The 25,997-nt window shown below is 35.9% G+C and overlaps 3 protein-coding genes across 8 annotated transcripts; 2 read left to right on the top strand and 1 right to left on the bottom strand.

Moving 5' to 3' along the window:
* Positions 1-2,887: 2,887 nt before the first annotated feature.
* LOC127807245 (homeobox protein SBH1-like) lies at positions 2,888-9,724 on the top strand. Of its 2 annotated transcripts, none has more exons than XM_052344939.1 (4): positions 2,888-4,057; positions 4,282-4,525; positions 8,678-8,913; positions 9,314-9,724. In XM_052344939.1, exons 1-4 carry the CDS (start codon positions 3,701-3,703, stop codon positions 9,515-9,517), a joined length of 1,041 nt encoding a protein of 346 aa, XP_052200899.1. In that variant the 5' UTR covers positions 2,888-3,700; the 3' UTR covers positions 9,518-9,724. The 2 variants fall into 2 exon arrangements, with proteins under 2 accessions (XP_052200899.1, XP_052200898.1); XM_052344938.1 differs by having other exon boundaries at positions 2,889-4,057; positions 8,669-8,913; positions 9,314-9,723.
* A 2,445-nt stretch (positions 9,725-12,169) lies between these two features.
* Positions 12,170-16,963, top strand: LOC127807274 (chromatin remodeling protein EBS-like). 4 transcript variants are annotated; one of them, XR_008024627.1, is made up of 7 exons: positions 12,170-13,050; positions 13,318-13,660; positions 13,756-13,824; positions 15,063-15,201; positions 15,302-15,461; positions 15,596-15,662; positions 16,584-16,963. XR_008024627.1 is itself a non-coding variant. In XM_052344988.1 (5 exons), the coding sequence occupies exons 1-5, from the start codon at positions 12,978-12,980 to the stop codon at positions 16,608-16,610; spliced, it is 651 nt and encodes a 216-aa protein (XP_052200948.1). In that variant the 5' UTR covers positions 12,176-12,977; the 3' UTR covers positions 16,611-16,963. The 4 variants fall into 4 exon arrangements, 1 of the variants encoding a protein (XP_052200948.1); XR_008024628.1 differs by having other exon boundaries at positions 15,593-15,662; XR_008024626.1 differs by having other exon boundaries at positions 15,302-15,662.
* A 2,852-nt stretch (positions 16,964-19,815) lies between these two features.
* LOC127808881 (O-fucosyltransferase 15) lies at positions 19,816-25,743 on the bottom strand. 2 transcript variants are annotated; one of them, XM_052347575.1, is made up of 10 exons: positions 25,074-25,743; positions 23,829-23,918; positions 23,611-23,704; positions 23,447-23,508; positions 23,231-23,319; positions 22,290-22,410; positions 22,039-22,182; positions 21,578-21,909; positions 21,103-21,343; positions 19,816-20,317 (listed from the first exon to the last, which is right to left on the bottom strand). In XM_052347575.1, exons 1-10 carry the CDS (start codon positions 25,530-25,532, stop codon positions 20,009-20,011), a joined length of 1,941 nt encoding a protein of 646 aa, XP_052203535.1. In that variant the 5' UTR covers positions 25,533-25,743; the 3' UTR covers positions 19,816-20,008. The 2 variants fall into 2 exon arrangements, with proteins under 2 accessions (XP_052203535.1, XP_052203534.1); XM_052347574.1 differs by having other exon boundaries at positions 23,611-23,710; positions 25,074-25,742.
* Positions 25,744-25,997: the final 254 nt, after the last annotated feature.

Raw genomic sequence — 25,997 nt, 5'->3', positions numbered from 1 at the left:
TAATTAGTTAACAAATAAGGGTGAGCAATTACTCTAAATCAGTTTGAATCGACATTGAAAAGTTTTTTATGTAACCATGAAGATCGATTTGGTTTACAGGTAGACCAAACTAAATTGAATCATTTTTTATTTAATGTGAATTTAAAATACATAATGACTATTAAAACAAAATGATATGGTAAGGTAGCAAGTAGATTGTTAATTTGTTAGGGTTTGATTTTGAGTTTTTTTATATTATATATATATATATATATATAATAACTGTTAAATAACATCTAAACTGGGAACTAGACCTGGGAAGTCTGGTCTCGAACCAAATCAGTTTTTTTATTCGAACTAATATTATTTTTCAGTTCAGAACACATATTGGGTCATTGATTGGATTTATATCAAATGGGATTTATTCATTTTCTAGATAAACATTACATAGAAACAAAAACAGTACTGGTTGTAACAGGGTCTAGGAGGATCAAATATATATATATATATATAATCATATTTTCATCAAATCTACACACATCATCAACTGCTGGTGAAAGCTTCCCTTTGAAGGCATTTTTGCTCGACTTCTTGATGTTTTGGCCCATTTTGTTTGCCCTGTTGTCGTGTGAACATTGCCAATTGAGCTATGTATGCTTATCTGTGACCTCTCTATTATCCTTAACGAGGTATGTAACTGTGTGTATGAATCAGTGAGGAGTCTTGGTCGAATCACTGTGAAGACAGCTTGCCTGGGGACACTTCAGACATTGACAGAAACAATATTTTTGTCACTTTGTTTTTAAGTTTTTTTTTATATGTCCATTGAAAGTTTTGTTATTTTAATTATATTATTTAACTTTCATTTTTTTTTCATGTATCAACCTAAATTTTTTATTATTTTAATTATACACGTATACTTATATTTTTAAATCAATTTAATCTTTATACTTTGACACAAATAGAATACAATGTATGCTTACTTATTTTATTCTATTTTTTTTTATACATAAAAGTATCAGAATTAAATAATTCAAAAATACAATCGAGACAACGAAAAATTTAAGTTGGCATATAAAAAAAAATTTAAAATACAAGAGTTTAAAAATACTCTAAAATCAAGTTGGGTATAATCAAAACAATTAAAAGTTCGAGTGACTCCAAAAAAAATACTTAAAAAAATTGAGACAAAAATATAAATTTAACCAAAAAATTTAAGTAATAACAAAACTTATGTGTTTTATAGAAAATCTAATTTTAGTTAAGAAAATATATAATTATATGGAGAGAGATAAGTGGCGAATAAGAATTAACACAATCCAAGCCATTTACTTGTGATCATTTATTATCTTTACATCATTTGTTATTTTGGGATAAATTATATTTAGTATTTTTGAGATTTAATAAGAAAAATAAAGACATTTTTAATATTTAAGAAATGACAATAATTTTTCTTGAATTTATAACTCTTTAATAACACATTTTTCTCTACTGTTACTTATAGATGTTAAAAAATTTAATATAATAAAAATATTTTTACATTTTTCCTTCTCCTCCGCCTCTTCTTCTAGTAATTGAACTAATTAAATTTTAAGTTTGTTGGTCTCTCTCTAGCTTATTATCGAACCAAATCAAGAGAAAGAGATTAACAAGCCTAATGGATTCTAATTGATTCGTCAATCATGGGATGGAAAAAAAAAAAGTGAAAAAAAGGAAAAAGTATTTTTGTTATATTAATAATTTTAACAAAAATAAAAAAAATGTAGATAGAATCATAAAATAAGGGATATTACTTTCATTTCTCAAATATCATAAGTGTTTTTATTTTTGTTAAATCTCAAAAAAGTCAAATGTAATTTGAGATAAATATACCAAAATTAATATGTGATCCTTGTTTGTTTAAGTTTTAAATAGCATCAATTCAACTCTTAGGATCTATTTTGAGATTTTTCTTTATCATGATTTTTAGGATTTGTACATTAAGTAAATTAAGATTTATTATTAACAATTAGAATAAAAATATCGGCGAGATTAACATAACAATGAGAATCGAATTATTCAAACGAAAATAAAATTTTGATTTAGTGACAAAGTTCAAACGGTAAAAATTTTGAGATTATGGATTGAAGTTTTATTAAGTGTAATTTTTTTTGGAATCTTTCATCTAACTTATTATTAGCTCTAATAAATATATATATATATACACACACATTACATTATAATTTAATAATTATATCATGGTTTAGTGATTACTTTTAATTAACTCTCGCATGACGAGTCTTAGGTTTTTCAAAACCATTTTTTAAGTAGCATTTCATGGGTTAATTATTACATACATTTTGGTGATTATTTATGTCAAGATTGAACATTTTGATTATCTTCCAAAGGAAGAGCATTTCATGTTAACATATTTATGAAGGAACCAATAAATACAAGCATGAATGAACCATCGCTGATTATGTTCAAAGTTCCTCGTACTTGGAATAAGTTCAAGGCTTGACATCTCTGAGTCACAATTCGGCTTTTCCAACCAATATTGATCCCTCGAGAACCAATGTCAAGTGACTTTGAAAGTCCATTTGTAACCTCTCTTTGATGTGGAGTTAGTTATTTAAGTTGGCATTAAGCCGTTAATTTATGCTTAAATCATCCATGAGTCTCGGAATCTACAGGACAAACATATGTAGCTACCGAGAGAGGAACATTCAATGGAATGGGAATTGAGCCAGCTGCTATATATGTAGAATAATTGTGAAAAACAAAACACTTGTTTGTTCTGAAGACATAATAATACAAGCGAATCAAGCTTCTGGCTATGGCTGTGTTCCTAAAATTGAAAAAAGAAAAGAGAGAGAGGGAGGGAGAGAGAGAGGGGGGGAGGGGGTGGGGAACGGAGAATATAAAACAATGAGTGGGCAAAGAGAGCCCTAACCAGTGGGCAGAACAATACACAAACCCCAGTGGAGTTTTGATTCCGTGCCCCAAAACCCAATCTTTCCTGTTATCCCCGTCATCAATGACTACCACTCGCCCTCTCCTCCTCCCTTAGGTCTCGATTTGATCGATCGTTCCTCTCTCTCTCTCTATCTGTCTCTCCACACTTTCTTTCTCTCTCTAGTTTACCAGTAATGGCAGTGCGTCAGTGGCAGTGCAAGAAAAGAGGGAGAGAGTTTTCATCGGGAAGGTAAAGCTTTTGCTTTCCCACAAAGCCTCTCTCTTCTTTCTCTAAGATTGTCTTCCTCCTCTTCTTCAAAGCTCATCATCTTCTCCCTCTTCCCTACGCTTTGTTCCCACCTCATATACATATATATATATATATATATTCTCAACTGATGAAGTAGAGAGAAAGACAGAGAGAGAGAGAGAGAGAGAGAGTATTAATGGGGCTCATGACCAGAAGGATAAAAATCCATTTTCCAAAGGAGCTCTGAGCAGGCTTTCTCAGGCCCCGGCTTAGAACAGAACTCGTTCAATAGTCAATACAAACTGACTGGTACTTCGAACTTTCTGTGTAAAAGGCTGAAAAGAGTAAGCATAAATCTCGGGAGATCACTGCTTCTAAATCATCCAACAAAAAAGAGAAAAAGAGGGCTCATTTTCTGTGTGAGAAAGAGAGAGTGCGTTATAAAGAGAGATGGTCATGGTTTAGGGTTTTCATATAGTAAAACTAAGGAGATCAAACAAGAGCGTCAAGAAGAGAGAGAGAGAGAGAGAGAGAGTAATGGAGGGCGAGGGTGGTTCAAGTAGCAATTCATGTTTGATGGGTTTCGGAGATAACAGTAATGGACTATGTCCAATGATCATCATGCCTCCTCCAGTGACTACTAATAATGTAGACAACAATACCCTATTTCTTCCTCTACCAGCTCCTCCTTCCAACAGTCACGACCAAAACCGCCGTGCGACCACCAGCGGTTCTTCGCTGATGCACCAACAAGACCACAACCAAAGCCTCGCCGGATGCTTCTTCATGGACAACCACACCAACGATGACGGCGTCTCATCTTCAGTCAAGGCCAAGATCATGGCCCATCCTCATTACCACCGTCTTTTGGCCGCTTATATCAATTGCCAAAAGGTGAACCCACCACAATTTTCAACTCAGTTTACCTAAATCATAACTCTCTCTTTAGATATCTCTCTGTATGTATGTGTGTGTGGCCATGATAAATGTTACCCGGTAAGCACACAGAAGTTTATATGTGGGATTCTAATGGCAGAGAAGACTACTACAGCCCCTTACTACTAGAGTTGTGTTTAAAGAACAACTATTTATGTACATGTTCATGTATGTATATACAGATAGGAGCTCCTCCAGAAGTGGTGGCGAGGCTGGAGGAGGCCTACGCGTCGGCCGCCGCAGCAGGCCGCGCCGGAACGGGTTGCATCGGCGAAGATCCGGCGCTGGATCAGTTCATGGAGGCATACTGTGAGATGCTGATCAAGTACGAGCAAGAACTCTCGAAGCCCTTCAAAGAAGCCATGCTTTTCCTCTCCAGAATTGAGTTCCAGTTCAAAGCCCTCACAGTCGCTTCCCCAGACTCTGGTACATACCTAATTTATCCCTCTTTCCTAGATCCTCAGGTCTCTGTGGTTTGTTTGAATTTGTTTTTGTTCCGAAGAGGAGGAGGTTGTGCATGCGTATATTTCCAAGAACACAGATAAATTTATATAATAAATCGACAGCTCGTTCCAGAAGGGGCTGCTTAATATTTTATCCCAATCCTTTCCTTTTTTGTTTTTTTAAACAATTTTCTAGTTTATTATGTATTTTTACATTATTTTTCTCCTTAGTAATACGTAGACTTGGGACTATTTCGGACTGAATTATCTCTAATCTCTTGTAACCTTGCTTTGGTTCTCTTCTCAAAGTTAACTTTCCTATTTAATCACCATAATTCCTTATCTTCTGCTCCTTCGGAATTATGTTTCATCTTGCTATGTTTACGCAACTTCTAGCATTTGAAGAGCGTGGGTTGACGTTTTGTATTTCCTCGAAAGTTTGGCTACATGGCCGGCCTTTGTTGAATGCTCTAAGATCTGAAACAAGTCTTGTTTTGACCAAAAACGTATTAAGCAAAGTGATAGATTTCATAAATTAATTAATTGTTCGGCCAGAAGAAAAAAGATGTGTTTCTGTGTAAGATTTCACTTACAGCTGACACGCCTCGTTCATTTCATGCTTGGGTTTGTTATTAAGATTTGTTCTCTCTTATCTTGTAACCATACGTATACAAGTGTATTGAAAAACAAGTAACCAAACAATATTGATTTTGAGAACATCAAGCAAGAAATTCCGGGAACCTGGTTTGATAATCTTCGCATCTAGGGTGGCTTGCTAACTGGAAAAGGGAGACAGCTAGGTTTACGATATTTGGACATGTCAGCACATTAAGGTTTATCCAGAGGGTGGATATATATCTTCTCATCTGTGCCACTCCCATCTATGTAGTCCCAAAGGTTTCTCCATTTAGCTACTATTTCAGTAGCCCTGACCTCTCTTTGAGAGTGTGCTGACCTTCGTCGGTCAACTTCATCCCTCTTTAGGGACTCAAAAGCTATTTATCATAGCCATCGTCATGGACTTTTGTCCATGGTCCCTGGACTGATAATGATTTTGCTTACTCGAGGCGGATGCTTATATCTCGTGGGGTCTTTAGCGCCCCCAGTCATTGAAGTAGTTATCTGGACTGCCTTTTGTGCCATTGTGCTGGCTTCTTGTTTTGCTTGTTATGATTGTTCCAGTTTAGTCATTTAAGTTATCTGGATTAGTTTTGCTTGTAATCTGGTTCCTGTTGGATCCTTAGGTTTGTAGCCCCTATTCTGTAAAGCCGCTACATTGTCTTCCTTGTCCTAATGGTTTTACTTAGCAAAAAAGGAGGGCCGCTGAACAATGTAACACCATTCTAATTCTGTTGGATGCCTATATTAAACTGTTTTACTCTTTGCTACTTTTTTTCTGCTAGGTTTTTGCCACTGTGTTTTACTTCCCATGTTTTGTTTACATATTTTTTATCGGTTTCATGTGTTCGCAGGTCTTTTTCTTTTTCTTCTTGTTCAATGTTTTGGCTATATTGTACATTTATCTCAATAACTAACCACCGAGAAGGTAAAAATTATGTTACTTTTCTGGGTCAAATATACTGGATTGTTCTTCCAGTTTTGGTTTGCTTCACCTTTTTTCCTACATGGTGAGGACTTTGCACTGTCAAGTTCCATAAGTATCGTGCATTTATTGGATAAAACTACTCTTTTACCAAGTTTATGTTAGTGACTATCTGCTTCAAACCTTGTCAATTCTGTGTTATATGTTGGTTGCAAGGTCCTGGTGTGGGGTAATTTCGGTGATTAATGAACTACCTTGTATCTGTGGTATATTGCACTGGTAATGGTCCATAAAATAGTTATAAAGCTTGTAACCGTTCCTGTTCCGAATGAAAGAGGAGGAGCTAGATTTTGTGATATCTTTCTGGCACCGGATCCTTCCCTTTTGTTCTCTATTCTAAACCCTCTGGGTTTTGGCTCCTAGCGATGTCTTGTTGCTGGTTTCTCACTGAAGCTGAGGCTACCTGCTTCTCCTGCTGAGTGCAATGGGTTCTCCATTTTGTCATTGGCTATGGGACCCAGGCAAGTGCTAATTGATCTGGCTCTCTGCCTTCACGTCAAGTTGTAGAGGGGGGAATGCCAGTCCTAGTTTCAGCTTTGGGACTTTGATTTGGTTTTTGGTATCACTTAGTTGCATGGCTTGGAGCACTTGTGGGGGGGCTATACGATGGATGAAGATATTGATGATATGTTACTCCAATGAGGAGCCAGTAAAGGTTTGTGTATTGTCTATCTTTATTTGGTCATTTGAGGCTCTGGTTCAGTTTTCCTTTTAGCGTTTCATTATGTGACAATAGGGCCTTGTCCGACAGTCACTTTGTTAGCCCCCCTTTTTTTTTTTTTTTTTTTTTCTCTTTTTAACTTTTGAGGCTCTCTTTTGGTTGGTTTGTGTATTGGTTTACTTGTTGGTCTTGTTCCTTGAGCTGCCTGTGCTTGTTTTGTTGGGCTCCCATGCTTTGTTCTTTGGTCTTTTAGTTTATCTTGTTTGTTTGATGGAATTTGTTTCCTTGAGGTCCCGGGATGAGGTTTCCGTAGCATAGCCGCGCGCCCCTTTGTGGGCTTTTATGATTTGTGTAAAGCAAACCAAAAAAAAAAAAAAAATCACTTCACTCTCTATTCATGGTTTTTCTAGGGTTGGTTGAGGTCAAAGAGACCAAATCACTTCACTTCACTTCACTCTCTATGCATGTTCTTTTTCCAAGTAAAATTCATATATTAGTGTCAACACCATTATTAAAGCCACGTAGGAATTTAATGCAGCATTAAGGTAGCTACATTTTTCTTTGTAGACACTTTCGAACATGCCCAAGCATAAATTTACACACACAGAACAGATAAAATCACACATCCACCAGACAAGTGTAGGAAATGCAAACATGCCCAGTTTACCCCTTACTGTAATCATACTTAGGCATTTTTTAGTCCAATAATTTGTTTAATTAGTCTCTGTCAATTACCTTGCCACGTTATCATTAACATCAGTCATTACAGTTGTAGCTTTATTAGTTAATCATCTTAACCAGGTAAATCTAAGCCAAAAAAACAAAAAAGACTATAAGCTTCAAAACTCCAGAATATTCATGCACTGATGTAGAAGGTAATTGATCATACAAGGTTGAGTTCCTCATCCAGTTGCCAAACTAAAAATGATAACATTATTATGGTCAGACAAGGCAATGATCATATATGGATTATTGACATTTTAAAAGTATTGATATGGCTGTAATAAAGAAAGCTTCGATTTAACGGTATCTCTGCTGCAAGATGAAGTAGATCTATATATGAAAAGATCACCGCCATCCTCTTCTTTGTTAAGCTAGAGAAGGGTGTCTATTGGTCTGAAAAAAATCTGGTAATTAAGAGATTGATTATATGGCTTTGCGGACTGAATCATCTTTTAGTATTTCAGAGGCTACTTGTTCATGTGAAGAAAAAAGTAAAGTTAAATTAAATTTTACTACTGAAGATTATACTTCTAAATGGTATTTGTATTTCATTGTTCTTGTTGATTTGCCCCTACACATGTCATCTAAACAAATGTATTAATCCTACTTAGCGGACAGTATTATTGATCATTTGCTTGTAGTCTTTTGTTGTTGGAAATAAATTCAAGCTTAAAAGAGAGGTGCATTCATATAATATGGTTGAAGAGTTACATTTTCTATATATTGTCCTCAAAATATGTGGTCTCTTCTCATCATGTAGCGTTTTGTTGTCAGTGTTGGGAGGCATTGAGTTGATATTTGCCTTTTATAGTAAAAAAAATAGAGCAAGGGAAGAGGAGATAAATCTAAAAAGATTTGCATTAATTGCTGGGATCCTATCCTGCATGTGATTTTTATATAAAAAGATTTCCTATTGAGGTGTAAAATGTTTACTTAAATGATAGAATGGCTTTGTTAGAGCATTTTCTGTGTCTCTGATTTTCCCACCTAATACCTTTTAAACGTCTGTTTTCTTTGTGAAGCTGATGGAATCATATCGTTATGTTATGATACGGCTAATAGTTTTTAGCTTTACAATCACAGTATAAACATGGAGTTACATGTTAAAGTGTTAATTAATTGACTCATAACTTGTTCAGCTTATGCAGATGGTTTGGACAGAAATGGATCGTCCGAGGAAGAGGCTGACTTGAACAACAATTTCATAGATCCCGAGGCAGAGGACAAAGAATTAAAAGGCCAGCTTTTGCGCAAGTATAGTGGCTACTTGGGCAGTCTGAAGCAGGAGTTCATGAAGAAGAGAAAGAAAGGGAAGTTGCCTAAAGAAGCTAGGCAGCAATTGCTGGAATGGTGGAGTAGAAATTACAAATGGCCGTATCCATCTGTAACTCTCTACCCTTTTTAACTCTCGTACTAGCTTGTAGTTTCTATTTTCAGTTGAATTGGATCCACACTTAACACATCATGGTAGTTGAATGCCTCCTCGGGTGTTGTCGAACTACATTTTTCAACCCACAGTTCAATCTATATTGTGCATGTCCTTAGAATGATTCAAACATGAGCTTTTAAGCATTTTCATCATCCAGCATAACGGGGTCTTACTGCTGCTCCGGGTACTCGAGCGAGCTGAAATCAAAGTATATATATATATATATAACTTGTGTTGTCCAAATGACTTCAAGGCCTTGTGTAGTCCTACTAGTAGTGTGTGTATTAAGCCATTTTTTAAACTGTTCCCATCTTGCGCTTACTGAATGGAATTGGACATTTTTAAATCTCAACAGGAGTCACAGAAGCAGGCTCTCGCTGAATCAACTGGATTGGATCAGAAGCAGATAAACAACTGGTTCATCAACCAGAGGAAAAGGCACTGGAAGCCGTCGGAAGATATGCAGTTTGTTGTGATGGATGCCCCACATCCCCATTATTACATGGACAATGTTCTGGGTAATCCCTTTCCCATGGATCTCTCTCCTGCGCTCCTGTGAAGAGCATGAATGATGCTCTCTTTGTACCGTTCGATTCGGCGGCTTAGCCTTAATTGCAGATACTGTGCCATTCACTGTTTAATTGAATGGTTTCCCGTTATCTCTTGTACTGGTATTATATTCCTATATATATAGATGCTTGAATATATATATATATATATATATATGTGAGAACACTAATGCAATGTGTCTTATCTTTATTTATATGGGTAGTGGTGAGCATCAATCTTTGTGGAAGTTTCTTCTTCTAGAAAGGTTGCTTGGACTGAATCGATTCATGTGTTGGCTTTGTACTTACTAGCACGTAATTCTTCTTCTTTTATCAAAGAGTACAAAAAGGTTGTAGTATGATGTTAATAGTCATCGTTGAGTTTTCCCAATGCATGCATACATATTTAAGGTAGTGGTTGTGACAGAAAAAATTAAAGAAAAAAAAAAATGTTGCATGGCATGGGCTACCACTTAGTTGCATTATAGGGAATATTTAGAGAGGATGCTTTAAATTTATGTTGAATTTCCGTAAAAAATTATGTTATTATCCTTTGTACCATTTCAATTTAATATCAATAAATGTCACTTCTACATCATTGTCACGCTAATTTTATTGATTTTATCATTTTGAAATGAACGCTACATCATGGCTGTCTTTTCCATTGTAGGATGCACGTCAAATTTATGTTTTCTTTTTGTGATTATTTAATTTTTTTATTTTAATTACACGTTTATATTTGTATATTTTTTAATTAATTTATTTTTAATTTTTAATTTTTTTTGTGACATGAGGGTTTTTTTTTTTTGTTGTTTCCACTATATTATTGTATTTATATTTTTAATTAATTTCATTTTTATATTTTAATATATAAAATGAGATAAGTTAATTTAATTTTTTTTAAAAAAGTTTAAATTGTTACATAAGAAAAAAATTAAAATATAAAGATTAATTTAAAAATATAAATATAATGATGTAATAAAAAATTAAAAAAAATTACAAAAAAATGTATAAATACAGGATATTTGGGCAAGAATGGATTAGTTTCTTGGGAGCCTTGTGACCCAATTTGATGGCCCAATGATTGCGGTGCAATGTGTTTGGGCCTCCCCCAATGTTGGAACCCCGCCATATTTTAGAGACAAGTAATTACTGCCTAGAGATGCTAAAATGGGCCTCATAGCCCATATGAGTCGTGCTGGGCCTCTGTTTCAACCACATTTTTTGGTTCTTTGGTCAAGGCCCATACACCAACTACCCATTTCCATGGGCTCTCTCTTTTCTCTCAATTTACCCAAACGGGGGAAGTGCACCGTATATGGATGTAAAACATTTTGGGACAAAATGGCCAACCATGAGAATTTAAAGAAATGCAATGAAAACAACCCTCATTTTTTTTTCTGTGGCCAAATTTATATTTTTACCATCGTATTTTCACGTAATTATCTGAATTTTTTTATTATTTTAATTACATTTATATATCTATATTTTTTTAATCAATTTAACTCTTATATTTTAATTTTTTTTATGTGGCAACCTAAACTTGTCATTATTTTAATTACATCACTATACTTGCATTTCTGAGTTAATTTAATTCATGTGATTTAACTTTTAAGAAAATAAAAGATTAAATTGATTCATTTTAGATTAACTTTTTTTGTTTGCACATCAAAACATAAGGGGGGTAAATTGACTTAAAAATACATTTACAAGCGTATAATCGAAAACAGCGAAAAAATTTGAATTATCACACGAAAAAATGATTAAAATACAAGGATTAATTGACTAAAAAATACAGGTTTAAGAGTAATTGAAATAATGAAAAATTTGAATAGTAGTACAAAAAATTGTGAAAGTATTAAGGATAAAAATATAGGATTTGGCCTAATTTTTTTCCTAAGAAAATGATTTTTTTATGAATTGATGGGCATTTTTATTTCTAAATGTAATGATATTAATATTAATCCATGTAATGTAATCCTGTATAATAAAAGTTCATGTCTCTTCGGCCCTTGAACTTCTCATGAGACCTGCAATGGAAAATGCTATTGGTACACCTTTGTGTACACCTTAGGGCTACACAAAGGTGTATCAATGACAAAAATATCCCTCTGAGGCGCATAGAGACGCGTGAGGCGCATGGAGAGGCGCAGGGTATTTTGGTCATAATACTCTTGTGTAGCTCAAGATGTACAAAAATGATGTACATGTAGCATGACTCGACCTGCAATACTGTTCCAAGGTTAGATGAAATGCCTTAAGAAGTGTTGATTACAGTTGTGGCTGCTATTGACTTGTAGCCAAACCTTATATAAATTAAGACCATATATATATATAGTGACATGCATGCCTTGATTGTCAACCTGGTCTACTATTATTGTTTTTGCTGAGATTTCTTTATTATTGATTGTGATGTATAATGAAGGATGCCAATCCATTTATGGCAATTGGCAAGTACATCTTCTTTCAACGCTTTGGGCCGGTGTGGGGATGCCTACAAATTACTTACATTTATTTGAAAGATTTCAAAATGAATGCCTTCAATATTGTTCATCTTTACCATTTCAATCCCTCCTTGACCTTCCATTATGTGATCTGATGGGCTGTTTCTTTGTGTTAGCAATATGTTGTGTTGAGAATGCAGTGTTTCTTCTTTGTATACGTAGCTTCAGTTATAGAGAGGAAGTATGAGAGAGATTTTGATAATTTTGCGTCGTTCTAACGCGTTTGTCGATGTTTCGGTTTTGAATTTTGGATTTAGGTTCGGGTTCAGGCTCGAATTTTATAATTTGTCGAAAAAAAAAACCCGAAGAAACCGATCCGTGTCCACCCCTAACAGAAACTAGGAGAGGGTTTTTGGTAATTTCAATGGAAAAAGCAAAATGCAAGTTGTGGGAGATGACAGCAGCTAAGAGGCTATATAGCATTTGGAGTCTTGCAAGGAAGGAAGACAGCAAATGAAACGTTATGAGAAGCTGATAGTCTGTTTCACCTTCAAATGTTGTCTCGGTGCAGTCTGAACGAAATATTATCAGAATCTTAAAATCTAATGTAATAATAAATAGAATAGAAGGTGTTGGTCACATATATATTTTCACAAAATAAAAGGCTCCTCCCCAACCAATGTTCTTCAATGAATCTACTACTACTACTACTACTACCACACCCCATTAATATCATCATCAGATACCGATGTAAAGACTCACACTGCAACACAACAGAAGACCATCGACTGAGAGAATCTAGAAGCCTTTTCTTCCTTGTTTTTTTCTTTTCCCTTCTCTCCCCCAAATTCTAGGGTTCATAAACAAACCAACCATTTTCAGCCACAATCGATGGGCCGAACCTCGAGAACCCTCGAACCATTCGCAGCAATGCACCTTGGGTTTCGATTCAAACGTTGAAATATCATCCGAAATCTATACGTCTCTGTGAAAAGTCTCCATCTTTTCCACCCAGAACATCAGCTCCATGGCCAAAAGCAGAACAAGCAAAAGGGAGCTCGATTCTTACACAATAAGAGACACGAATAAGGTTGTCAAAGGTAATATATTCAGGGAAACCCGTTTCTCTTCTTCTGTTTTTTTGTTTTTCTTTTTCAGATAAGGATGGATCCTGCAGTCACTATCTTTCGAATAAGTACACCGGAAATCAGTATGTGGGCTCGCTCCGGAGAAGTTTGAACCCGGCAAACAACCTAGGGTTGTGTTTGCGTTTCTATCTGTGGACGCATTTTGGGTATTTGCATGGTTGATTTGGTGCGATTGGGTTGTTGATCTGATGGTTTTGGGTTGTGGGTTTCAATCTGAAGCTGGAGATTGTGTGCTGCTGCGGCCTTCGGACAGCGATATGGCGCCATACGTTGCGCGCGTGGAGAAGATTGAGGCCGACCACCGCAACAACGTGACGGTGAGGGTGCGGTGGTACTACCGGCCTGAGGAGTCGAAAGGCGGGCGGAGACAGTTCCACGGAGCAAAGGAACTCTTCTTGTCCGACCACTACGATATCCAGAGCGCGAACACTATTGAAGGCATGTGCACCGTCCACACATTCAAGAACTACACTAAGCTGCAGAATGTCGGGAACGACGATTACTTTTGCCGCTTCGAGTACAAAGCCACCACCGGCGCGTTCACGCCCGACCGGGTAGCAGTGTGAGTAGTGTTTAATAGCTGAATCTGTTTGGGAGTAATTCATTGTTGAGATTTCAATTTTTTGGTAGTGATTTGGGGTTTTGATGATTTTGTAGTTACTGCAAATGTGAAATGCCTTACAACCCGGATGATTTGATGGTACAATGTGAGGGCTGCAAGGACTGGTACGTACATTGTGTTATTCTGGTTGATGTTTTCAAGCTTTGAAACTTCTTTTTCATGATGTCTCGTTTTCTCACAGTTTTGTGGTACTTTAATGGCTGTCAAGGAAAAGGTAAAAAAGTCGGGGTCTTGGTTGTAGTTCCAATAGCTGAGTTTTTGGTTTCAAAGGTTTAAAAATTATAAAGAGAGCACCTTTGGTCTGTTAATTTTTTAGTAGTGTGAAAAATTTTGTCTCCAAGTATCCTTGATTTATGTAACAACAAGAAGTAATATTTTGTTTGGTATGCGAAATAATAATTGATATTATGAATACCAGGTTACTCACCCTAACTTGGTAGAATAAGTGGCTGCTGCTGATGACGATGGTAGTATGAGAAAACAAGAAAAAATGAATATAATGATGGTTGCAAACTTCTTCATTATTTGCAATTTCAAGTCAACTGAGACAAAAGAACAGATGAAGCCACATATGCCATATCTAAGTATGCTCGTAGGGAATTCAGCAAGCTACATATAAATTTGTTTCTTGAAAATGGGTTGCTGTAACATGGTAAAAGAATTGGTTAACTTGGCATTCAAGCTTCTTTTTCTTTTATTGATTGAACATGCATATGCTGAAAAAGGCTTTGCTATATAAAATTTGCTTTTGTTGGTTGTGATAATCCCAAAAATACGGGAAACAATCTTTTGTGATGTGTTTCGGCTTCTTCCTTCTCAAAGGAATTAAAATGATACTTTATGTGAACTGATAAACTACTTTAACAGAATGTATACAAACTAAGGAGTTATAGAAAGGATTGCCAAATTGATTGCTTGTTGTGAAGCAATGTATTAATGAACAACTCATATTGATTGAAGCGCTGATAAAATATTCACAGGATTAACAAGAGATGAATTGGATGCTTTGCACCAGTCTTCTTTTTGTCTTTATTTAATCTTCTTTGTCATATGATGATCCATCAGGTTTTGTATTCATTTTCCTTGGTGTTAAATCTTGGGGCTTCATGTCAATTGTTTGGATATTTACTGATGGAATGTTGTCGCATGGCTGTGCTAGCATCACTCGTATGTCTGTATTGCTAAAGAATACTTTGGTGCTCGGTCATTTTTTATGTTGGCTTACTTTTTAAATCAAGTTTTCTTGTGAATGAGAGAATGGAAATACTGTTGGCAAACTCATAGCAATTCTTGCTATACCATATTGTTTTTATATGATACCATACAATGTGGTTTCTTGTAGGTTTCATCCTGCTTGTGTGGACATGACTGCTGAAGAGGCAAAGATGGTAGCGCACTTTGTGTGCTCTGAATGTTTATCTGATAAAGATAGAAAAAAGTCCGAGAATGCACATCCCACCTCTCCTTCACCTAATGGCAAGGTGAGCTTCTATTGTTTACAATTTACTGATTTCAGTTCTTTACATGATTTAATTGAGCCAAATTTATGATGTTTTTTTCTTCTGTGGCTGATCTCTAAAGGAAGCATTCTAAAGTGGGAGAAGAAATGCAAAATTGATACGTGGAAACATTGAGTAACTTTTTCAATTCAAATATGGTTAACTACCTTGCAGAACTGAGAGACTGTTTTTGGCTTAGTCTACTACTACAAAAACAACATAATAAGCCTTAATCTTACCAGGTAGGGTTGGCCTTCTGCTTAGTCTTACTGAAGAAGGAAAAATGATTTTTTGTGGTTTTCTTTCTTAATTTTTTTCTGTAAGTTACTTAAGTTGGGAACATAATAGAATCTGATAGTATTGAAAAAATTAGCAGCTTTGGACCATTGAACAAGACGCAAAGATGTGGAGTTTCCTGGTTTTACTATTGATTGGACTGCTTGGTAGGATTTCTTCCCTTTGGACTATATATTTTTTTTATTTACCTTCTGGGGGGTTTCTTTGTCTTAACTGTCAGATAATGTGTTGCTCTGGACTATCTGCTCTTATTCGACAAAATATAGAGTTTTACTTCAATATTTGCTCTGCTAGCGTCTCGTCAAAACATTCTATCAGGATTTTAGAAATATATATAGGATATGTTAGTTTTTGTTTTTATTTTCTTTCTCACTGGATTACCAGCTTATTCCTTTTTGCATCTATTCCTAAGAATTGATCAATTGGGAAATATTGTAATGGATACCCTTAACATTTTGTGATCGACTTTTGGACATATATGGTGGGCTTCTTCCCTGTTTACTCTCTTGCTTTTTCTTGCTGACTGCTAAAGCTGGCATGTTCCCGGAGAAGTAGGTTTTTTGGGTATTTTAGCTCTTGATCGTTGACTATGGAATGGCATGGTGATGGCACAAGATGCTTAATGTGATAAAGGACTCTATGGCTGGCTGAGGACTAATGCTATGGAACTGATTTACTTCACTGTCCTCTTAGTATAGCTCACAAATGAAGTGTATAGTATTATAGCTCAGTCCTGTGATGTGAAACACACAAGCTGTCTCTCCTTTCTCTGTCCGAAGTTTGTCCTCTCCCGGAGGCAAACTCAACTCCGGTAGCTTCCTGGTAAAATTTTCCAATTAGGCTAAATTGACGAATATAATTTACAGTAGACAAATACATTTTTATCAGCCCGGCATAACTTATATAACTTGGTTCGTCATTCATTCTTTGCTTCTCAAATGTAACCTTTGGATTTTCTTGATCGTGGTGTATTACGGCAGCTTAAACTGGACCCTCAAGTTAGAGTCTCAAGTTACCTGTCTAGAAATCAAGTACACTGCTAACCGTTGTTGCTGGTATTTTTTCAGGCAGTGCTGAAGCGCCAGAAGATGTGAGTGTAGTCAGAGACGAGATCAAGCCGATGCATGGTCAGAGCCATGAGTAGTTGTAGCCTGTTAATTTAGCCTTTTTATCCTCGTGGCTGTTGTATAGTGCAGGCGCCCATGCTGGTTCTCCGCTCGATCAGACTCTAGAGCTTGCCTTCAGTAGTTTATTGTAGTATTGTGATTTGGAAGTAAATTCTCTGTGCATAAGGATAGTTGAAGTTTACATCCGTGGGGGTCCAGGATTTTAGAAGCCATAACTGGTAAATTGAAAGTGTTGTTATCGATGAGAATCGTAAGATCCCATTATCAACTGGCAAACTATATATGCTTTTACATGGATGGTGTTTTGCATTTCAATGGCAGCGTTAATCTTGAAACTTTTAGTTACTTATGTTATTTGTGGTTTGATTTTAGACTGGAAGCTAATTATTAGCAAACGTGTGGTCGATCTTGAATGTTTGCTGGACCTCTGATGATGAGATCCACCATACCTAGATGATACTTGAATATGTTTTCTCATCATGTATGTCTCTGGATGTCAACATCTGATAGTACGTGCTATTAATTTATTATTATTAGAAAAAAATTGGGTAATGCCTGAACTTAAATGAAGAGAAAGAAATTAAACAGCTTTTGTCTGGGAACTCCATATATATAAAAGAAAAAGTATTCCTAAATTTGGTATGTGGTTAATAATTCATTCAAATGGGAATTACATGGTTCTTGAGTGGCAAGAAAATCTAGTCCTTATTATAGAAAATCAAATTGTTAATTTACAATATATATGTAAGAATATGTTCGTATAGGAACCTACATGTGGTTAGGAAAGTATTCCATTAATTGCATGGCTAGTTATCATAGCTTCCCTCTTAATTAGTAAGCAAACTAAAACCCCATAGACTGAAACCCTAAGTGTTCCTTCTCATGAACTAGGGTTTCACATTGTGAGAGATTCAGGTAGGTGGAGAAATATATATATATATATATATATAGTTCATATGATAGTGCTAGCTACCCGAAGTTCTCTATTAGGGTTTCTTGATGGAGTAGTGTGTGTAAGGGTACTGTGGTCGGTTTCACGATCAAAAACAAAGTTTTCTTCCTGTTTCTTTTCTTGCATGAATTCTTCATGGTGTGATCATGGGAGGGGAGCCCTCGAATATTCATTCCCAACAAATTCTAGGGTTTTCCTCAGCTAACCCTAGTTAACAGCGATCTATATTATATTTTCTTTTTCTTACTATCTACAGGATTTATGAAGTCATGTACAAACAGTAAGCTTGGTCATTACGATTTATATTACGAGTTTAGTTTTGTGAGCATTTGATGTAGATTTCCTACACCATGCGAGGGTTATGAAAATGTGTCATATATATATATATGTGTGTGTGTGTGTGTGTGTGTGTGTGTGTATGATCCGGACATATATATATATATATATATGATGCCTGCATCATCAATGTCTTGTGGCTTTCTGCTCAACGCTGATGCCGAAGAGGAAGCCCAACTGGTAAGAACAAGCAGAAACAATATATACTTGAGCTTGGGATTAGGCAACTTTGCTTGAGAATGAAGAAATCTTCAGCGTCATTGACCACTGCTTTGATACCACAAAATGACTTTGGTTGGAATCAATAAATTTTCACTTTTCAAGTAATTATTGATTTGAAGAAAGTTTACAACACTACTCTTATGTAAAGGAGTTATTCTTCCCCATTATCCATGTAGGTTATCTTAACTTTATATATATATATATATGTGAAAATTTTTGCTCATTATCGATGTGGGATGTTATATATATATATATATATATATATGATATTCTTCTGAAATTTTAAAACTATCTAATTAGCATTAAACTATTTAATATAGTTAAATTGGTGACTATCGAAATAGTTATAATCTTTTATTCAACTTTCACTTTTTAAGTGAGTATATCATGGTGAGCTTAATAAACTTTCGCTTTTGAACAATTATGTTTTTTATTTATTTTTGTTTAGTTGAGGCTTTAATATATTATTTGATAAAAAAATAACAAATTAGTGTTTATTTATAAAACTTTTTAAAAGGCATCTCTATTAATAAAATTAAATACCAATAATAAAAAGCTTCTAATGAATAAAAAAAAAAATCCTACCAAGTAGTTAAATTGATGATCCTAAAAATTGTAACGTCCAATAGAGTCAAACTCTAAGGAAGGAGGCCCATAGCTCATTGAGAGACCTGGTCCCACAGCCCATTAAGAGACTTGGGCAAGATACCATCGAATAACATCAAGAGATCAACACTAATGAGAGACCAGTATGGTTGGAAGACTAAGAAAATCAATTGACCTCATATTGAGAGATTCAAGTGATTCTTTTTGGAACTCTCTCTCTCGACGTTCCAAGAGAGTAGGTTGCTCATGGGTCACATAGACCAAAAAGTCTTTCTCCAAACAATGTAAGAAATTCTTCTGAAAGACTAGATTCCGAGAGACTTGATCTCACTATGAAGAATGAATCTAACTTATCTCTAATGTGTCTACCTATAAATTCGAAAGGGTGTCCAATATATCTGCTGAAGAATACAGTCTTTTTGATATATTATTCTTCATAAATAGGATAATTTTTCTTTGATTGAGACACGCTCAGAATTATATACTTATTACAGCTCTATTTATTCTATATTTTACACTTTCATTCAAAAATTGACTCAAACATCAAAGCTCCGCACGAAAGATCACCCCTATCTTATTTCTTCCGTGCGAATCACTCATGAATTTTGATTGAAACAATCTATCACTTTAAAAAAATATTATTATATTTAAACAACAACACAAATAATTACAACTACTAGTGTTCCACTTTTTAAGAGTTGTTTTTATATTATATTTTTTGGGATTGTACTTGTAGGTTGGCCTTGGACTTCTGGTTGTGTGGCTCGCATATGTACTCTTCAAAGTTGTCATCCAAGATTCTGCATGTTCCTATTGAATATCTTTTCTATATTTAACTCATTATTATTAACTATTTCAAGTGCATGCGATACATAAAAAAAAACTTCACCAAATCCGAGCAAGTGATTCTTAAATGGGCTTGCATACTTTTTAGGTGATCGGGAGTTTTAACCCTAAAAGAGTTTCGTGACCATATAATATAAATTTATAATAACTATATTCAAAATTAATAATAATTCATAATAATCACAGGACGTGCAAGGAAGAGAGAGGAAGTAAACCCATTTAATGCAATTATATATATATAATTGGTGAAGTTAATTTTTTTGGTTGAACAAAAAAAATGGAAGTCCTTTTCACATTACATGGAGCCTGTATGAGGATGGAGTAGTGAACAATGAATCTTAAAGAATGAATGTAATGAGCAACCAGCCATGCATGCTGCGCCGGCACCGAGGACGGAGTGGCTCTATTCTGTAAGGCACATACACTCCTTGCACCTTGGGTACCTGTACACGCTCCTCCCAACTGGCCGCGACCGGATCCTTTTTGTTTGTCTCACGGCTTTTCTTACTCTTCCCTCGAACACCTTCCACTCCATCGTGTCGTTCTTCAAGAATATGTCTGCCAGCCGGCGCTTGTTCGGGCGTATTGTTGGCATCCGGCCACCGCCATAATACACTCGATATCCTGACACCAGCGACGACAGCTGACTCCCCGAGTCTGTCATGGCGAACACGTCCGCGGCTGTGCAGGCAATGAAGTCCAATGCTGCTAACTGCGGCGGAGCAAATCAGGTTATTACTTGCTCCCAAAGAATGCCATGAATAGATGACGGATTGCAGGAACTATAAGATGGAATTAGTTCCAACTACGAGTTATTAATAAAAAAGAAAGGCAATGGCAAACAAACAAGTCAAGCTGATGAGCAAGGTGTAAAATACCCAACTATTTTTATCTTAGAATTTGTGAAGAAACATATTAAGGCATTTCTCTTTATCCAGAAAAAAGAAAAAAAGAAAAAAAAAAAAAAAAACTGTTCAATCTATATGAAATCAGAAAGAAGAATCCTATAAAATGCTTAAGCGTGCATGACATCAGGAACAATCCATAAGCAATGAAACCATCACCGTCCTACTCAAACTTACGAACTTTCATGAATATGGGGGCAAGCGTTTATTGAACATTGCATGTTTCAATGTCCTATACTTCACACAAATTCACACAATGTTGCAACAAAAATAAAATAGAGAACTCAGTCTTCAGTCTAGTGTATCATATATATGATCTTTTAAATATGGTTATTCCAAGTAAATCCAACAGAGAACTACTCATCGCCCTTGTGCTCTCTTAAGTAGGTTCCACTAAGGCCAAAGTCAATATCTCTACTTATGGGCAGAGTGAGTTAAAGAAAATACAAACTAAGAATTTTGTTTGTGATGAAGAAAAAGAACACAACACCAAAGAGCTCTTAGGACTCTGGTTAAAACAACCAGCAAGATTACATAAAAGTAATAAATCTGCAAACACAATCTAATGGAAAGGGTAAGATCAGAATATTACCTGAGATGAGAAATTCATGAACGGTGCAATTTCAGAAGAGGAAAGCAAGTTCTCTTTAGTAACCAGGTTAGGATACAAGCTATTCAAGATGGCCAGCCGTGACTTCCCTCCATAAATATGTGCCCCCGCCAGAAAGATGTGGGTCTTACGATTAAAACCAAGGCCAGCAAGCATGAGTACTGTTTCTTCAGGCATTAGCGGACATAAGCCTTCTGCCCTCAATGCTGCTGGAGATGGTACCCTGCCAAAAATATAAATGTGAGACCAGCACTCCTCAAATTCCCAAACTGTAAGACACTAAAAGTGAGATGCATATCATTCCAGTTTTTAGTATTTATCCAACCATCTAAGTTATAGTTAGCAACATGGAGAGCAAATGAAATATTCCATGTTCTCTATAGTTGAAAAAATACAGAATTACAGAGAAAAAAAAAAAGGTCTACAAGAGACCTGAAACAGGAGAAATAGTACATACTTAGTTGTCTTCTTAAGGTCTGTTAATCCAGGGAAATGGATTTCTCGGTATGCTTCCAATTCTCGTTTTTCTTCTTCTCCCCCACCAAAATAGCACAAAGAATGAGCTACCATGTCAATTTCAAACCTCAGGTGTAAAGCTAAGTATCTGGAATCTTTCACAGAAGGACCTCTTTTTGCCTTGGTTTTTGGTTGTGCAAATGGACCAACAAGGTAAGGATCCAACTCCCCGTAACGTGTTCTATGCCGCATCCGTTGGAGAAGTAAAGCACCAGCTTCTTGTATTTTGGGAACAAAATGCAGAGCATGAAAGTTACATCTGCACCTGAGTCTCTAGATGAAGTCCCACATTTGAAAAGAAGAATACTGTCAGATTAAAGATGAAGTAAATATTGAACTTGATGAAACCATGGCTAAGCTACTTCTGAAATTGTACTATTATATCAGTAGATAAAGACATACCTGCAACTGAAATGGTAGTGGGTCAGAGGACAGACGGTTTCCAAATCCAACAAAATGAACAACTTTGTTTCTATGTAAGATGGGAAGAATAAATTTCAAGTAAAAACTTGGCTTAGCCTCTTTGACTATGTCTGCATCAGTTACCTGAAACATAAATTTTTAACAATTTAGGCGGTACAATCAATATAAAGCAATAAAGAAAATTCTGCAGGAATACAATATTTCACTCATGTCTGAGGAAAGAATCTGACCACACTACCAATGGCCTCCAGATCTAATGACTGTAGCTCCACGGGTAGTTCCTTCACTATTGGAATATCAGGTTTCAAGTAGTTGATAAAATGCTCCTCCTGATAGATATCGCTGAATTGACTAAGAAATTATAGAATTCCAGAGTCACTTTTCCATTTAGAACAGTCAAAATGATAAAATCACTGTGCCACCACAGTGCTAACGTAATTATTTGGTCTTCAACAGAAACAAACACATTATTTCATGTATAGAAGCTTCAGTTAAAGTACAATCAATTAGTTCAATTCACAGTTCTAACAACAAGTAGTAAAAGAAAAGAGCAATACTCCATAATCTCCACGTGGAGTGCATGCTGTTTGGATGAAGATGTAGCTGAATATGAAGCTAAAATCAACTAAGACAAGGTACATGGCCAAAAGCAGAAAGTACAAAAACATCCTAGAAGGCTTAGGCAGAGAGAATCAGAAAGCACAGAATTTCTATAAAAAGTTCAGATCCATGGAAAGAGACATCAATTCATCACATACTACAAACTGTAAATCAAAGTGGATGAGATTGATAAAAGAAAAAACATCCAGGAATTACTCAAATAAGAATAACCCAGGTGATGGTTGCATGATAATCAATTAATATAATTGCATCAATCTTCACAACCACTAAGCCATCCCCAGTGTATAATAGAATAGACAGAGAAGCATATAATTGCTACTTTTTCCAATATGATCCCATTGAGAAAACATGAGAAAGTTTTCTTCAATTAACTAATGAAGCATAACCAGAAAGGAAAAAATGACAGTATAGGGCCTTTATATGTGCTGTATAGACAGCAACCACGAGACCGTAACCATCCAAAGGGCAGAGGATATTTGGAATCAGCACAAACAGAAAGGAATACAATAAGTTTGTATTACATCAAGAAAAAACGGAATCAATATTTCACCTTATATCTCTCCAGACACTACTGTACAGAAATTTTGGAACAACAAGAGTTGCATTAAGCAATCTACTGACAGCAACAGCATTGCAGACCTGTTATTCAGAATAGTATTTTAGTTAATAGCATGTAAAATGAGATAATTTTTCATTACCCAAAAGGATTATAGTGTCTGAAGATCAAACTGTAGATGCAGGAAATACAATCATTGACATAACTTACAGCTACTCGCTGCTGGTTTATCCCACCATTTGCACTAACCAGAATGTATCCATTATTTTTCTCTGGTGCATGAAGCGGGTATACAAGAATCAGCTTGAATAATAGATTATGTATACAGAATATATCAAAGAAAAAAAGACAGAGAGAGAAAAAGGGAGCATCACCAGTAGGTTCCCAGTCACGTTGGTCAGCACAAGGTCTCCATGCAGAAGCAAGGATATAAGGTTCCTCCCACAGGTCTCTTGGCTCACGTTTGTTCTGTCCCTAAGCATTACATTAAATTATGTCAAGATAGTGTGTGAATTGACACCAATCCTATTCCTTACATTTCCAAAGGACCAAAACTAAATTTAGAGAAACTGAGCCTCTTGATGAAGCTTACCTCTGCCAAAGCATGGGCAGCCTTGGCCAGAAGTCTAGCATAAATTGTTTTCTGTGGCTTCTTCACTTTACCAAGATTTTTGAGTTCTTCCTGCAACCAAAGCAAGGAGTTCATAAAGAAGAAACCAAAGAATTTGTTTTTTTATTTTTATGCTAACTCAAGCAAAGACATGATTTGTAACCTATCTTATCTACAGATGGTTAATCTACAAGAAATGTATGACTTTTATCCAATTGTCCAACCACTAATGCAACTAAGGGGGCTACCAGTACTCTGTTGCAAGCTAAAAGATAAAAGTGGACTTAATCAGCAACTGGGATGGATCATATTCTCTCAACTCATTTAAACTGAATAAGGAAATTCTTTAATCTATACTAGATGGGCTTGGTACATAGCCAAGGAAGAAATATTTGTTATCCTGGATACCAAACATTTCTCGTAAAGAACAACTTCGTGACATGCCCCTGAAAATACTGCCATGATAACAAAATATGGTGTTCTACCATTTAATAGACTATCAATATTTGAGTCCCATACATGCAACTGAGGAACTAAACCCTACATTGGCCCAACTCAATGGACCCCTGTAATTCCCTCACCACCGTGCTAGTAAATGATAGCATCTGTAAGCTACCTTACCCTGAATTTCTGAAGCCCAGTTATGGTTCTGACTAAACAGGCATACAAATCAATCCTGTTTTCCTATTAAGAAAGTTTTGCAGAAAATCAATATTCAGGACTGGGATCAGTTATGGATAGGAAAAGAAATTGCTTTCACTTTTTACTTTATGGATGCAGACTCATTTTCTCCTCATCATGTAAGTCACAAAAACCCACCTAGTGGGATTAAGGCAAGTGATTGTGATTGGTGCATGTAAGTCATCAAAAAGAAAAAAAAAATGGATTCAATCCCTTAATTACATTTTTCTAATTCTTTAACTTTATATAAGTATTCTATAAGCATAATTCTACAAAAAAGATTTTTTTTTTTCACAAACTTATATTAATTTTCTCCTCATCTTTAACAACCAACCAAAAATAACAACTAATTTGAGCTTTAATTTCTTTGGAGTTTTCCATGATTAAGCTAGCAGTGGCTATAGTGCGATTAATTGCCACTTTTAACTGTTCCATACTTCACCAAAATCTGGAATTTCTGAACAATTTATCATCAAACAGCATTCCAAAGCACCCAAATAAACAGATTGTACTGCAGCATAAACACTAGAACAGATAGAATCATACCCGAATTGACAACGTGGAAGAGTTGGATCTCAAGAACTTGTATTTCATCCCGTGATTAGAGTCCTGAATCTGTGAAATCATCCACCAATTCATCGCCAGAAAACAAGCCAACAATCCAATCACAGCCAGCACAACATACACTTTCCTCCGATACCACGCCCTCGCAGCTCTCCTCTTCCCCAACCGTTTCGATTCAGCCACAAACCCAACCCTCTCTGCAACTCCAAACCAGGACAACAGAGAAGAACTCTGAGACTGCGCTAAGAGCGAACTGTGAGATCCCAAAGAACTCCTCGGGGTGGCGGCGGCGGCGGTGGAGGAGGACACGGGCCGCGCGTGGATGGAACTCGCCCATCCATTGGTTTGATCCGAAGCCCTAATCTCAGCGTCACCACCTTCTCCTTCTTCTCTGTATGCATCCTCAGGTTCAATAGATTCGCCCGTCGAGGCCATGATCATTTCACTTGATTCGTCAACTCTGTAAATCCATGTTTATTCGTTGATTCCGAATTCGAATTAAGAGCTTTCCGACAAAGAAAGAACGTTGGAGAGATTCCGAGAGCCAAGCGAGAGGAAGACAGACGACGATTGCGGCCCTGTTTGGATTCTTGGGAGAGAGAGAGAGAGAGAGAGGGGGGGAAAGCCAAACTGTTTCAATTGTTTTTTAAGGAGAAAATAAGAGTCATACTACATGACTCTTATACATCTTAGATTATATAAATGAATATTATGTTCAAAATATCTTTTGTCTACATACATCTCACGTCTCCATGCATCTTATGAGAGATTTTTTTTGTCATTAATATACCTTTATATAGTTCAAGATATATACAAAGATGTATGAATAACATTTTTCAAGAAATAAATACTCAATATCCAATGGGTGATAACACTTTACTTACTAATAACTAGTAATAATTTCAA

Source organism: Diospyros lotus, chromosome 8 (assembly GCF_014633365.1).
Source record: "Diospyros lotus cultivar Yz01 chromosome 8, ASM1463336v1, whole genome shotgun sequence".
Classification (NCBI taxonomy): Eukaryota; Viridiplantae; Streptophyta; class Magnoliopsida; order Ericales; family Ebenaceae; genus Diospyros; species Diospyros lotus.
This window is presented reverse-complemented; position numbering and strand designations above follow the sequence as displayed.

Excerpts from the sequence above, each read along its gene's own strand:
- LOC127807245 (XM_052344938.1), top strand. The coding sequence starts at position 3,701 with ATGGAGGGCGAGGGTGGTTCAAGTAGCAATTCATGTTTGATGGGTTTC. Across the intron at positions 4,058-4,281 it reads CTTATATCAATTGCCAAAAG|ATAGGAGCTCCTCCAGAAGT; the intron begins GTGAACCCACCA and ends ATGTATATACAG. Across the intron at positions 8,914-9,313 it reads ACAAATGGCCGTATCCATCT|GAGTCACAGAAGCAGGCTCT; the intron begins GTAACTCTCTAC and ends AAATCTCAACAG.
- LOC127807274 (XM_052344988.1), top strand. The coding sequence starts at position 12,978 with ATGGCCAAAAGCAGAACAAGCAAAAGGGAGCTCGATTCTTACACAATA. Across the intron at positions 13,661-13,755 it reads ACGCCCGACCGGGTAGCAGT|TTACTGCAAATGTGAAATGC; the intron begins GTGAGTAGTGTT and ends ATGATTTTGTAG. Across the intron at positions 13,825-15,062 it reads TGTGAGGGCTGCAAGGACTG|GTTTCATCCTGCTTGTGTGG; the intron begins GTACGTACATTG and ends GGTTTCTTGTAG.
- LOC127808881 (XM_052347574.1), bottom strand. The coding sequence starts at position 25,532 with ATGATCATGGCCTCGACGGGCGAATCTATTGAACCTGAGGATGCATAC. Across the intron at positions 23,919-25,073 it reads CTTCCACGTTGTCAATTCGG|GAAGAACTCAAAAATCTTGG; the intron begins GTATGATTCTAT and ends CTTTGGTTGCAG. Across the intron at positions 23,711-23,828 it reads CTGCCCATGCTTTGGCAGAG|GGACAGAACAAACGTGAGCC; the intron begins GTAAGCTTCATC and ends TGTAATGCTTAG.